The sequence below is a fragment of the Eretmochelys imbricata genome, chromosome 5, assembly GCF_965152235.1.
Source record: "Eretmochelys imbricata isolate rEreImb1 chromosome 5, rEreImb1.hap1, whole genome shotgun sequence".
NCBI lineage: Eukaryota > Metazoa > Chordata > Testudines > Cheloniidae > Eretmochelys > Eretmochelys imbricata.
The window spans coordinates 111,152,263-111,167,397 of NC_135576.1; the positions used below are offsets into that span (position 1 = coordinate 111,152,263).

Sequence of the window (15,135 nt, forward strand, 5' to 3'; positions counted from 1 at the left end):
CGAAACTTAAAGAAGAGAATGACCTGGAATCTCTGGCTCCCATTCAGTGCTCTAAGAGGAGAATGGCCATGTCTGTCCAGGTGCCCCTGATTGACCTCACCAAGGTCTGCCAGGAGACGTACGATGGCTATCAGTCCTACTGTACCATCTGCCACGAAGGCAAGGAACTGCTGCTGTGCAGCAATGCAGTACCGCATCTGCCAGCAGCACCCAGGAGACGTACAGTGACGGTGAGCTGAGCAGGCTCCATGCTTGCCGTGGTATGGATTCTGCACAGGTAACCCAGGAAAAAAGGTGCGAAATGATTGTCTGCCGTTGCTTTCACAGAGGGAAGGAGGGAGGGGGGCCCGACGACTTGTACCCAAAACCACCCGTGACAATGTTTTTGCCCTATCAGGCATTGGGAGCTTAACCCATAATTCCAATAGGCAGCGGAGACTGCGGGAACTGTGGGATAGCTATCCACAGTACACTGCTCTGTAAGTTGATCCTAGCCACGGTAGTGGGGACTCACTTCGCTGACTTAATACGCTTAGTGTGGACATACGCAATCGACTGTATAAAATCAGTTTCTAAAAATCGACTTCTATAAAATTGACCTAATTTCATAGTGTAGACATACCCTTATTCTCACTTGTGTTGCCCCACTGGTGTTTATTTTTACATGGTTAAGCGGAATGAGAGTGTGACTGATTTTATAAGGCATTGTTATAACACATTACGGTGAGCATAGGGTGCCACATATTGAGGTAATACAGTGTCCGCGCCATACTTTGCCAATCTCCCAACCTCCCTCTTTTCCCACCCCCCGCCCCGGCTTGGCTCCTGCTCTTTAAAGGGGAACAAGTGAGAGCATCTCCTGGGATACGAACACCAGTCCAGCTGTGAGAAATGGTTGTCTGGCTCTTAAAGAAAGCTTTTTTTTCTTTTTAATTATTGCTGTGAACTAGTGCATGCATTATAAACCATGAAGGGATACGATTTGTGAAGTGCTGTGTGGCCGTATTGCCACGTGGCACATGTTCAGGCAATGGGAGTCTCATGAGGCTAAGCCAAAGGGCATGACATGGACCATGTGCTCCCTTCAGCCACCTCCCATTAAATATTGTTCTGCATATTGAGCTGCTGAATAAGTAGAGGAAGTAAGTGTGTCCATCCATTCTTATGGTTAGTCATCCTGTGTTAAGGACACTGATGCTCAGAAGGTGACTTCGGTCTTAATACAGGCTAAGGACAGGAGTGCAGGGGAGGGGACATTGCACCCCAGTTGCCCTCACAACGATTCCTTAGGAAAGCTAGTGTAACCGGAGGGTGGAATATCTTTTCCATGGAGCTCTTTCCTCCCCCCATGGGAGTTCTGGAGTAGCTGCAGCCAGAGGAAGCCCCTGATATCACAACTCCATTGGACCTCCACTGCCAGGAGCTTGGGGCTGGTGCAGGTCTGCCAAGTTTTTCTACTGGGGGAAGGGGGAATCTCTGTCCCACATTAACACAAAGAGAATAGTCAAGAGAGACTTTTTTGCCCAGGGATTCTCATGGAGATTTCCTCCCCTGAGTTGCCTCTCCCTGTTTTGCAGGAGGGATGATCCAAACAAATTATAATAAAGAATAAAATAAAAATCTAGAAATAACTAGGCATCTTCTGTTTAGAAATTTTTAACACATTCATAGTATAGAACAAACTCGGTCCTCTTAAAAAATGGGCTTATAGGACAATGCACCAGCACAAAATAGCCAGCTGTCCCTTGCACCCCCAGCACATGCCCTCCATGCCTCTGCCCTGGAGCCTCTCTTGTGGATCAGAGAGAGCTCACTGGGGGTGTCCTGTGCCAGGATATTCCACAGGGCGGACTTGTGATCCCTTTGCCCGGGTTAAGCTGGTGCAAAAGGGGACACAGTTGAGAAGTGGATTTTCCAGGCTGAATGGCTGCTGAGTTGTAGTGCACTGAACTAGTGCTGCATCAGCGGCACATTGGCAGATGGGAGGAAACTACAGCTGACCATGAAGTGGAAGACCCACAAGGCAAGCAGACTATGACGACTTCTATCTCTAAGAAATTACACCCTTCACTGTTACTGTCAACGTTACCCTTTCCTTCCATGGTACTTGCCAGAAAACTAAGAGCTTTCAGGGTTTTGTGTATTTTTCTAAGCAGCAAAATCCTTTTGATTAGGCAATACACAGTAAATCATGCCTCCTCCAACAGAGTTGTTGTCATGAAACAACCCCACGTGAATTTGTGTGGGGGGGTGGAGGGTGAGAAAACCTGGATTTGTGCTGGAAATGGCCTAACCTGAAGATTACTTTAGATAAGCTATTACCAGCAGGACAGTGGGGTGGGAGGAGGTATTGTTTCATATTCTCTGTGTATGTATAAAGTCTGCTGCAGTTTCCACGGTATGCATCTGATGAAGTGAGCTGTAGCTCACGAAAGCTCATGCTCAAATAAATTGGTTAGTCTCTAAGGTGCCACAAGTACTCCTTTTCTTTTTGCGAATACAGACTAACACGGCTGTTACTCTGAAACCTGTCAACAGTGGACAGCTAACTCTTTACTTTTTAAAGTAAAACTTCTGTGCAAGCAAAACTCCCTTTGCATTCAGTAACTTTGTACGTGCAAGGAGCCCAAGATCAAGCTCTTACCGTTTGTGCGGCTCTCTTGAAAGTTGGCGGGCTGGCAGCTCTGAAGACTGGAGTCTTCTATTTCGCCTTAGAAGAGGAACAGTAGGGGTAACAGCAATTCAAGCAACCTCACGCCACCTTCCCAATGTTCTTCCATCCTGACCTGAAGGAAGCACCTCTGAGGTAAGAGGCTAGTTCAGTCTTCACACCCATTCAGTCCTTGCAACTCCACTGAGATTGCCATCAGAGGGTCACCCGTTGTGGTGGTGGTTTCCATGAAATGGGCATGTGTCCACTAGAAGCTGGACTGAGACCACTAATGCATTTCACAGAAGAGCCTGGTGATTCTTGATAAGCATTATGCTCCCTGCTATGGTGAGATATGAGAATGGTAACATATTTTGGTACAGCTGATGTACCTCAATACTGTGGTACTGTATCAGACAGTGTACAACTCTTTGTGCCTAAATATATTAAACATATGCTCTGGTCACTAGAAACACTCTTAGAATATTTGATTCATGAGATTTCCAGAGATAATAGCCAAGGAAGTTCCAACTACTAGTCAGAAATGCCTTAGCAGCTAACTTTTTGTTTGACAGTAATTATCAATATTAATTTATCTGGCTGTGAAGTTATCTTCTAGCTTTGCCTTCTGTCAAAAAACAGATTTCCAAGCAGTTTCCTAGCTGAGCTTTAATCCAGATGTCACCTTGGATGGAATGCAAGAAGGATGCACAATATTTTGCAAATGAAAATTTGTAAAACCTATATTTACACTGGGGGAAATTGTGATTCTTTATTCCTTAAAAAGGGATGAAGTCACTATTCCTGTCTCCTGACATTATGCACCTAGCTAAGCCCTGCATGCTGTTAATTCTTGACACACTAGAGACAGCATCATTTTACTATAGCAAATTATTGACCTGTCAGACATACCTGAAGAAGAAGAAACACCAACAATTGCAAAAGAGAGAGAATACATAACCTGGCAGAAACCCAGGTAGAGGTATAACTGTGTGTGTCGGGAGGGAGGGCTTTATATAGAGAAAATATTATTTTCTATTACTGGCTTCATTTCTGCAGTAGCAAAAGACAAGTTTGGGCAGTGGCCTCAGAAGAGCCTTCAGTGCTGTCACTGACATATCACCATATCCCCAAACTGGGGCTGTGATAAGAACCAGATGATCTGAATTTCCTAACCAAAACCAGCAGCAAATATCATCTGGGGAATAGCTGTGACTCCGATTCCACATCAGCATCCTCATCCATTAGTGGGTTAATGGCATTTTCAATGGGCTGTGTTCCTGGTTCATCTCTAGAACTCGCTGGCTGCTTGGAGGATATGACTCCAGCTGCAATTTACTGGAGGAGGAGGAAAATCTGAACCTTTGGAACTGGTGGAGGAACTAAACTTATGTGATCTACGTTTGCATGTGGTAGTCTTTGTTTGACACGAGCAAATAGTTGGTTTCAATAAGAAGGCTCACATTCCAAACAGAATTTTCAATTGAATTCCAGTATGTGAACAAGTCATTTATTTTCTTAGGGACAGACTTCTTTTATAGAGCTTAGAATATAAATTGAGGTCTTGCTCCCCATCCCATTCTCCCGTCGCATATATGCTCATGCATGTTCTCTCTCTCTCTCTGAAGAAACATGGTTCTCTCACCGTGGACGTGGCTGCTGTAACTCAAGAGGTGTGACATTTGGGTTGTATCACATACTATTCCCAAATGGTTTAAGTGACTACTACGTGCTGTGTATTAGGGGAGGGAAGACCTGTTGTTCTGCAAATAACATGAAAACCTGAAGACTGTAATAAACAACGCTGATTGTTAAACAATGAAGATGGGGTTTTCTGAGAAGCCTAAGGGAGACCCTCAGGTACCTCATGGCACCCAGCTCCCACTGAGTTTATTGTGATTGGGTGCCTACCTCCTTTAGACTCCTTTGAAAAACCCAGTCTATTTATTTATATGTTAGGCAAAGGTTTTGTACAATCCTCTAGTTTAAAACCTGATTCTCCTTTGTAAGGCTCTGGGACCATAAGCCCTGTGCATTCACCACTCTTTATGTATGTGCCTGATTCTTCCAGCTTTCATAATCAATAATGATGGGGATTTCTCTGACGACTCAAAGAATTTTTCAGTTTTCACTTTCCTTTCTTCTGGCGGGGGTCTGTTGCTATGTCACATGGTAGTTGCAGGATCAGTCCTAGGTGAAGTGTATGTTAAGGCAATGAGGTACAAGGAAAGATTTGCTTTCAGTTATTCCTGGCCGTTTTTTAATGCTTGTCATTCGTAACCATATTGTTGGGAATTTCTTGCATGAGGTGATATTTCTGCAGTTGATATCTCAGCTGGTGGGACAAATAATAGAAATGACTGTAGACAAATCAGTGGATGGCTAAAAGCAAGATCAAACTGAGTCCTGCTTATGACTGCCAGCGTGAGGAAAACCCTTCTGATCTCAATGGAAACATATAATGAGCCATGCCCAGAGTCTGCATTCTGGGCAATTGGCATTTAGTGCTATTTAGAGAAACATCAACCTGAAGGAAAGCAACCAACGTCTTATATAGACTTTTCCAAGAAGGAAATAAGTGTTAGTTGAAGGAAGCTTCAGATGGTGGTAGAATTTCTCAGCTGCTCTGGCGTGGTATCGTCCTGCTTCTTCTCATCTGCTAAAGAATTCTATGGTAATGGTTGAAATATTACAAAAGTGTATAGTAGCATAAGTAGAATGTTCTGGGCTAACAATGTAGAGGCTGTTTTTTTTTTAATATGCATTCTTCAGTTTAGTCAGATCTGCTTTCTAGAATCATTGACTATGTGGGACTGAAATGATTTTCCTTGGGGTATATAAGTTTTTGTCTTAATTCTGTACTATACAGTAAATCCTTAAGTGTTAATGCCATAAACCAAAAAGAAAATAGATTCAACTGGATTAAACATGTTGTATGTTTATATTCCAGGCTCTTCAAATTTGCAATAAACAAATGATTTTAGATTTCAAATGGTTTTTAAGGCAATGCTAGGATTTCAGTCTCAAATGCATAGTTCAGAGGAGGGAAATTCACTTTACTTTAACATTAAACATGGATTGAGTTGAAATGAACTATGTTTATTCCACTTGTTAAAAGAAAACTTGGAGCCTGTTCCAGCTTGAGATCACATGCTTTCTGGGAATATATAGGTCTTATAACAAATCTTGGAATGCAAATAACCGGCACATGGCTCTCTTCTGGGTGGGTGTGCAATTTATTTCAGAGAAATTTGGACCCTTCGCATGTCTAGTTGGGCTGCTTGTAACTTGTGATGAGGTAAGAGTCCTCAGTTATGTGGCTTCACTTTGTAACCCTGTTTATCTGCTCTTCAGACAGGACTTATTACCAATGCTGAATAATTAGCACATGTATCTGTATGCAATTTGAAGATATTTGTTTCTTTGAAAAATAGAAACAAGCAGCACACAATTTTGTTTTATGAAGCCGGTAGCCAGAAAACAGTCAGTTGAAATAACCTCAGTAAACTGGCTTCCAGCTATTCTGATCTCCCATGTAAAAGCTAATAATATTGCATCGAGGGGATGGAATGCATCTGGGAATCTATTGCATATGTGATCTTTTGCAGCTGGGGGGAAGATTGGCTATAGTCAAGAGTTTAATCCCTTATATTTATGTTAATTGCTGCATTTATGCCAAGCAATTATAGGGTTGATTCAAAATTAAGTTGAGCTGCATTTTCATAAAGGTGAGAAAGAGAGAATAGAATTTAGTGTGACTAATCAATATAATACACACAATGATTGGATCCAGTGTTCTCTCTTACTAAATTAATTCAGTCTATTTTTTACAGCTGGTGGATCCGAAGCAAAACAGTATAGCCTGCATGGTCACAGTGGTTTAAACATGATTCAATTACCCATATAAATTAGAACCTGCTCTTAAGAAAGCTGCATCTGGGGAAGAAAGTACTGCACCTGTTTAAGAAACATTTCTAGTACCCATGCCATGCAGCAGAGTTGAAATAGAGACTGGCCACATCCTCAAAACCACCACACAGTTTGGCATGACGGGCAACCTCAGCATTGGAGAGGTCCGGTAATGGAGTAGGAGGGTCACAATTGAGGTGCTTTAGTAGACCTGCATGATAAAAGTTTGCCCACTGTATGCCTCTGGCTCAATCAAATGATCCCTCAGTCACTAGATTCACTTGCATATCTCTTAAAGAAGATCCAAACCAAGTCATTTACTCATCACATTCTCTTTTGCACTCCACCTTACAAATTGTGCTGGGGCCTGCTTGCAGCCTATAATTTTAAAGTCTGATCCATTTAAAGTCCATTAAACATAATAGGGGAGTTTTTGCATTGACTTCAGTGGGCTTTGGATCAGGCTCTTATTACCCTCTTGAAAGGGGTATATCAGGAGGATCTGGTATCATGAGAATTGTGTCAAGTGGATAGAGGTGGCTTCAGAATTGAAAAGGCGAATATATCCAGCTCCGTTTACTTGGGGGGGCAGAGCTCTACACACGTGTATATTTCAAAGCGTATACTCTAATTTAAAAAAAAACAAAACTGTTATGCCTCTAAGAATATGTGAGCAATAGTGCCAGGAATGCAGTGCCATTGCCAGGGTCCAGCAGACAATGATGTTATATGGCTTGTCTGTCAGCCCTGCGCCTTAGCCTCACCACTTACTCGGGGCTTTCTTTAAAAATAAACAGCTGTATTCAGTGCTGCTGCCGGAGCGTAACAACTTGCTTTTTCACCCATATATATGTGACTCATTTTCCAAGACTGGGCAAGATAAAAGACAAGTACAGAGATGCGAAGAAAAATTGGCTTGATTGCTGCCCTGAAAATCTTAATTTTTCTTAACAGTTGCCAATTTATGGCCTGGCTCTGATCTCACACTGGTTTAATACCATTGACTTCCACAGGGTAACTGCTGATTCACATCAGTATCAGTGAAAGTGGAATCAGGCCTTTGGAGTGAATATAACAATACGATTTGATTATCACTTCAACCTGTGAAGTCTAAGTATTTTGACATGAACTAAATTGTTAGTCAAGTGCATTCCCATATACCTCATTCATGTAACTGAGGGCAAAAGTGAGCCTTCAAAACTTAAGCATTTTTTTAAAAAATTACTTGTTACTTTTTTCTGAAAGGGGCTCTTCAGGAGGCATCAGAGAACTAGAAAACATCTATCTTTATCAATCAATTTAGCCCTTCAGTGCATTTGGAGATTGCAGATTAACTGTGTTCCTAGAGAAGCAACACCTGAATTGCCATATGGATGTTTGTGGCAATAAAACTAAAAGGAATGCCTTGAAAAAAGGTGTAATGCTTTCCTATGTGCTCTGCAGCACAGCATGCATAGGGTTAATCAATAATTTCCCAAAGTGTAAGCTACCTCTAAATTTTCTTAACACATGTCAAAGTAATAAGGGGTCTTATTGTAAGACACTTGTAGCAACAACTACTTAAAGGAAAACAAATGCAGAAACCACTATGTAACCAACAGAATAAAGTAGGAAGAATAGAGACCCATCAATTAATGTGAACTCATACTGTAATATAGTGGGGAGTTTAATAGTGTACTGATCATTGTGAAAATGAGACATTTCTGTAATGTTCATCTATTTAATATCGTGAATTAACACAGACATAGGAACACACTCTCTCACACGCACGAACAGAGTACCAAATTCATCTTCGTGTAAATGGGTGCAACTCCATTGAAGGCAGTTTGCTTTTCAGTTTTCATTTCCCCCACATTTTGTTAAGTACATACAATGTACCACTAAGTCATGGCAAATTGTTTGTAATCAAGTAACTAATATGAGAGGGGTTACACTAACACCAAAGTTAAGCCTCTGAGCATGCCCATGTAATCTAGATGTGTCCAGATGCTTGAGCAGAGCCAGCTGAGCTCAGTGTTGGGGTATTGTGTAAAAGTGTTGTCTTCTCTTCAGCCAGCCTTGTTGCTGGGTGCTTACCCTGTATAATATGTGACTGTGAGAACGTATGCTACAGCACACCCTGCCATCTCTGATAGGATTAGAAAATTCCCATTTCAGAACATTCCCTCAGTATTAAAAGTTAGGATAAATAATAAACTCTTGGTTCCTGCATTACAAATACAAACAATGGTACCTTTACACTGAATAACAGATTTCTCACACTGTAAGACCCAGGTGGTTAACAGTTTTAAAGACTGAGGGCAGCAGGCATAATGCCCAACTCAGTGGATATTGAGGGTTTGAATTTGGATCTAGGTCTAGGGCTGTGATATGTTCTAAGTCTGTTCTGAAGAGACATATATGTAACTGTTCACTGCCCCAGATCAGTCCGTACTTTCTCTTCTGCCTGTGAATAACACTGGAGTCTTTGCCAGGTTTCAGATTTCATTACAAAAGTTGTACATATCTCTGTTTATGGTGATTGATTGATTTCTATGTTGGTCTGTCTCTGCTTCTGAGAAGAATCCCTGCAGATTTACAGCTAACACAGGTTCCCAGACCGCTATACCAGTGGTTAGTAATGATGCTTAAAATCGTCCTCCACAAAAGCTTTCCCCCTATTTTTGTTCATTCCTCTAGTCTGTTCTAAATAAAATAAAAATGCAGCATTCTTTAGGGATGGCCCAAAGTGCAATGAGCCAGGTTTTCAATGCATACTTTAGTTGTCCTCCATTTGTACACATATACTTTACAAGCCCAATCACCTGCTCAGATTATGGAATTTCTCCTCGAAAAACCAATTGTCCAAATGAGCTTTGTTTTCTTCTTTTCTAGTGCAGCAAAAATATTCTTATGAATAACCCCGAATTTTTTTTCTTCTGCCCTACTGACAGTCCCCTTCCCCACAAGCACAGAAAATGCCTGATCTCACTGCTGTATAAAATGCTCTTTCATATTACTCCTCCCCTGTCTTGAGGCTGGGATGGAATGTGAACACTAAAACGATGAAATTAGGTACCTTAAACACCATCTACTGCGAACACCACATTAATCCCAAGCAGTTAGGAATTTCAGCAAAACAGCTTTTTGCAGGGTCTGCTAAGGCCTGCAGCAGATCTGATATGCAGAAAGGCTAAGTGAATTACAGTAAGATTTATTTAAAACAATTTTTTCTTCACTAATCTCCTGGATTATGTGGTGTTGTGTTTTCTCTTCTAGAGTTCCAGAACAGCTCGATCTGAAGAAGACCGAGATACACTGTGGGATGCCTGGGGTTCATGGAGCGAATGTTCACGCACTTGTGGAGGAGGGGCTTCCTATTCACTCAGACGCTGCCTGAGCAGCAAGTAAGTTGATAAATGCTTTTATCTTAGCAGTGGGAGAACGCAACATGCTGACATGTCACAGCATAAAGAGCAGTGGATGTGCTAGATGGTGCTGAAAGTTCAGCCTCAGTGGAAGAAGGTTGCATATTTTTTTTTAACTCAGGCGACCAGCCAGCAGGTTTGATAGCCCACTAAACCATTTAAAATATGAAACCCAGAGAGGAACCAAACTTTTCTGCACAGTACTGTACCCTGCCAGCTACTGAGAAGTGAAACTCCCATGCACCATCTGTGTTTGAGTGGTAATCCTTTTCACACCCACATCCTGCACTGGAGCTAATTCTTCAGGTTTAGCACCCTGAAACCTTTCACTGCATAGAGATTGTAAATGCATCACATAGACACAAAATAATATATTGGGCTGTATAAGTGAGAATGATAACAGCACTACAGATGGTATTCTTCAAATTTACCAGAGTTCCCTAAAGACAGTTCATGCAATAAAGTCTCCTTCCATAACAGGATATGATAAAATTACCAAATAGTTCTGAGAGGCAGCATGCACCAGTAGTCAGGACACCTGGCTGAGAGATGGAAGACCTGGGTTCTATTCCTGCTATTGATATGCTGTGGGACCTTGGGGAAATCACTTAACCTATCTGTGTCTCAGTTTCCCATTCTGTAAAGTGTAGATGAAAGCACTTTGTACTATTGATAAGCATTATTTCTGAAATATTTCCAGTAAGTATTATTTACATCTACTCAAGTCAATATAACCCTCATAAGCCAAGCCTATGTGATAGGTATAAATAGACATCTGCTAGAGAAGGATATGAAGAAAAACTCCAGCTGTAACTTTTGTGGCTTAAAACTTCTCTCTGACACCTTTTATATTGTAGCATATGAATATAATATAATTTTCCATCCTGCATATGTTTACTTTCACATACCGATGAAATTAAAACGTAATAAAACAAATCAAGAAAAGCATTCTCTGAACATGTTGCATAGGTCTGATATTACAACACGTAATACTGCTTAGCAAAGACATGAGGTGGCATAAGACATTGCATCACAAGACAAAAATAAAACATTGTGTGTTTTAGCATCAGAACTAGACAGCACAGAGACTAGAGCTGACTCTCCTGGTACCTGTAATTATAGAATCACAGAATATCAGGGTTGGAAGGGACCTCAGGAGGTCATCTAGTCCAACCCCCTGCTCAAAGCAGGACCAATCCCCAACTAAATCATCCCAGCCAGGGCTTTGTCAAGCCTGACCTTAAAAACTAGGTAACGCATTCCAGTGTTTCACCACCCTCCTAGTGAAAAAGTTTTTCCTAATATCCAACCTAAACCTTCCCCACTGCAACTTGAGACCATTACTCCTTGTTCTATCATCAGCTACCACTGAGAACAGTCTAGATCCATCTTCTTTGGAACCCCCTTTGAGGTAGTTGAAAGCAGCTATCAAATCCCCCCTCGTTCTTCTCTTCTGAAGACTAAACAATCCCAGTTCCCTCAGCCTTTCCTCATAAGTCATGTGTTCCAGTCCCCTAATCATTTTGTTCCCCTCCGCTGGACTCTTTCCAATTTTTCCACATCCTTCTTATAGTGTAGGGCCCAAAACTGGACACAGTACTCCAGATGAGTCCTCACCAATGTCAAATAGAGGGGGACAATCACGTCCCTCGATCTGCTGGCAATGCCCCTACTTATGCAGCCCAAAATGCCATTGGCCTTCTTGGCTACAAGGGCACACTGTTGACTCACATCCAGCTTCTCGTCCACTGTAACCCCTAGGTCCTTTTCTGCAGAACTGCTGCCGAGCCATTCGGTTCCTAGTCTGTAGCGGTGCATGGGATTCTTCCATCCTAAGTGCAGGACTCTGCATTTGTTCTTGTTGAATCTCATCAGATTTCTTTTGGCCCAATCCTCTAATTTGTCTAGGTCCCTCTGTATCCTATCCCTACCCTCAAGCGTATCTACCACTCCTCCCAGTTTATTGTCATCTGCAAATTTGCTGAGGGTGCAGTCCATGCCACCCTCCAGATCAGTGTTTCCCAAACTTGGCACACTGCTTGTTCAGGGAAAGCCCCTGGCAGGCCAGACCGGTTTGTTTACCTGCCACATCTGCAGGTTCGGCCAATTGCGGCTCCCAGTGGCCACGGTTCAGTGTGCCCGGCTAATGGGGGCTGCGGGAAGTGGAGGGGTTCAAGGGACGTACCGGCCACCGCTTCCCGTAGCCCCCATTGGCGAGGCACAGCAAACCGCGGCCAGTGGGAGCCACGATCGGCTGAACAAACCGGTAAACAAACTGGCCTGGCCCGCCAGGGGCTTTCCCTGCACAAGCTGCATCCCAAGCTTGGGAAACACTGCTCCAGATCATTAATGAAGATATTGAACAAAACCGGCCCCAGGACCGACCCTTGGGGCACTCCGCTTTATACCAGCTGCCAACTAGACATGGGGCCATTGATCGCTACTCGTTGACCCCAACGATCTTGACTGTTGATTACTAGGTTGATGCATAGAGTGCTCTGTTTGATAAGGGAGTGTCCCATGAAGTCAAAGAGAAAACTACATTTCCATTCCCTCCCTGGGTAAAAGTGCCAATGGATTGTTCTGCTTCTATACTGGGAGCCAAATTCTTGTCCCTGTGCAAAGCCACAGCTCATAGGCTTTCCTCAGGAGATCCACTCAGGAGATGTCCGGATGGGAACCTTTTCTACCCAACCATACTTCGGAGTCACAGTGACTCTCAAGCATGCAGGACGTCAAGAATGCTACTGAGTCCAGCTTAAGGTAGCATCTGTTACATGCCACACGTCCCTTATGTGGGGATTGATGTCTGGCAAGAGGATCTTTGTAATGTCTGGCCTCCTGGCCACATCTGTGTCCCCCGCCCCACCCAGCTACCTTCAGTGTTGTGATAGAGGGAGGAGCAGTGATCAATGTTCCATAGTGCACAAGGGTGTGTGGAATCCACCTATGCAGCCTCCTGTCCCAGTGGGTCTGCTGCTCTTCAGGTCCTTGTGTCTACATAAGGAGAAGGAAGAAGGCAGAGTCAGAGAGTGTCTATGGAATAAACTCATAAATCAGTTCCGTTTGTCTTTAATACAGTAGGTTTTCACTGCCCCGTTCATACAGAATCTATTCTTTCTGCCTTATGAAACCGGATGAGAGCTTGTGTCCAATCAGAGACTGATATCTATATTTTTAATGTGGAATGCAGGGGGTTATTATGTGACCAACTTCTGCTAGCCGGTAACAATAAATTGTAAACAGTAAAATTTGACCCTGAACTAGCACCGTCATAAATGCAGAACTGTTTTTCCTTTTTTTTCTGGTTTGTATGCAGTTCCAAATTTAAAAAGTGTTAAATGATTAATTTTTGTGCTGGGCAAGCATTTTACAATTAAAAAAAAAAAGGTTGGTGGGGCGTAAGGGAGGGAGGAAAGAAATACACCCAAACATTGGGGATTTTGAAATAAACCTAAATATATGACAGTTGACAACCTGGCAAGACTATATGAAGAAATACCTGACTGAATATGTGTGGAACATTGCTTAATACATTTGATCACATTATAGAAATGTACATGCTACAGAGAACTGTACAACAAATCAAATTAAAAGGAGGAAGCTAGAAATTTTTTAACAAATTAAAAATTGGCAGGTTAGCTCAGTATTGTGGAACAAAGCAACCCACAAAGCAAACCTAAAGATTTCTTCTCCTGTGAGGAACGTTCATGGTATGTGATGGCTCCCAGAACAGCAAGGGAAAACAGAGAGGGAGCCCATCTTGTCAGCTTTGAAGCTATGCAAAAAATATTTGCTCCATTTTTAAACGAAATGCAGCTGACTAACTGAAATCAATTTCTTTCCAACCTGCAGTTGCCAATGTTCTGATTAGTATCACAGTGCTCCTGCTATTTGTTAGGTCCAGTACTGTTTTGCTGTTAAGCCTTTGTGGCAATTGTGCAAGAACGAAGTGTTAGCTTGAAATTCTGTTTTCAGATCCCTGTGGAAGACCCTAACTCTGACATTCTGATGCTCTTACATTCAGCAAACTCCAATTAAAGTCAATGTTTGCCTAAGTCAATAAAATAACATAATGGGTACGTAGGACATAATTCTCCTCTCTGAGCTGCCTGGTTTATCTCCAAACTAATATTCTGGATGTGCAGAGCTACTTTTGATACCAGTGGGATATAAGTACACGTATTATAGGAGGGGCAGAATATTGGAGTTGAGTTCTGGTGTAAGGTTTTTGGTGGTTAAGTAAGATATAATTAATTAGTAATGCAGCCACTTCCTTTTGAAAATATGGTTTTAAATATAATGGCTAAATTCTGGTCTCAGTTATATGGTTACAACCCTTAGTAAAGTCAGTGGGGCTTGCACATGTGTAAATGAGAGAAGAATTTGGCAAATGTATATTATTATATTGCATGAGCAGAAAAGAGAGGGAAAATAATATCCTCAAAAACAAAAGGGCTATGCTGTACTGCTTCTAACACTTCTTACAAAATGCAAAGGAGAAATCATGAGAAGATGTGGATTTTGAGCTCTCTATCACCCCTTCCCCCCACACACACACAATTGTATTTTGCATGTACAGTACATTTAAGAGGTGGGACCCAGTTGTGTGATCCTTATTTGTGTGTGTTGCAGTGGACAGCCCATTGGGCTGCCAGTCAGGGGAGCTGCGTTCTAATCTTGGCTCTGCGACTTTTGGGCAAGTCACTTTGCCTCTCTGTGTCTCTGTTTCCTCTCCCACATGTTCAGGCTTGTCTTTTAGACTATAAACTCTTCAGGGCAGGAACTGTCATACAGTGCATGTGTGGACAGTGCATAGCACAAGGGGTCCTGATCTCATCTGGGGACTACAGGAACTATTGTAATACCAATAATAATACAACTAAATTAGGAACACAGGCATTGCCAGACTGGTACAGACCCAAGGTCCCTCCAGTCCAATATACTGTCTTTGACAGTGGCCAGTGCCAGATGCTTCAGATGAAGGTGTAGGAACTCCCACATGTGATTTAATCTGCTCCATGAAGACATTGTCCTAATCCATAGTAGTTAGATGGATTTAAATCCTGAAGCATGAGGCTTTTAATCCCTTCAAATATTCTTTGTTAGTATTAAAAATTTTTATAACTTTGGATATTCATGTTCTCTGTATAAATGTCTAATACCTCT

The 15,135-nt window shown here is 42.2% G+C and overlaps 1 protein-coding gene across 1 annotated transcript in view; it reads left to right on the plus strand.

Annotated features, from left to right (window-relative positions):
• The window catches only part of ADAMTSL1 (ADAMTS like 1), a 689,739-nt gene that overhangs the window by 437,545 nt on the left and 237,059 nt on the right, over positions 1-15,135 (plus strand). Inside the window, exon 5 of the mRNA XM_077816448.1 lies at positions 9,818-9,945. Coding sequence (XP_077672574.1) covers positions 9,818-9,945 — 128 coding nt within the window. The remainder of the gene's footprint in view (positions 1-9,817; positions 9,946-15,135) is intronic.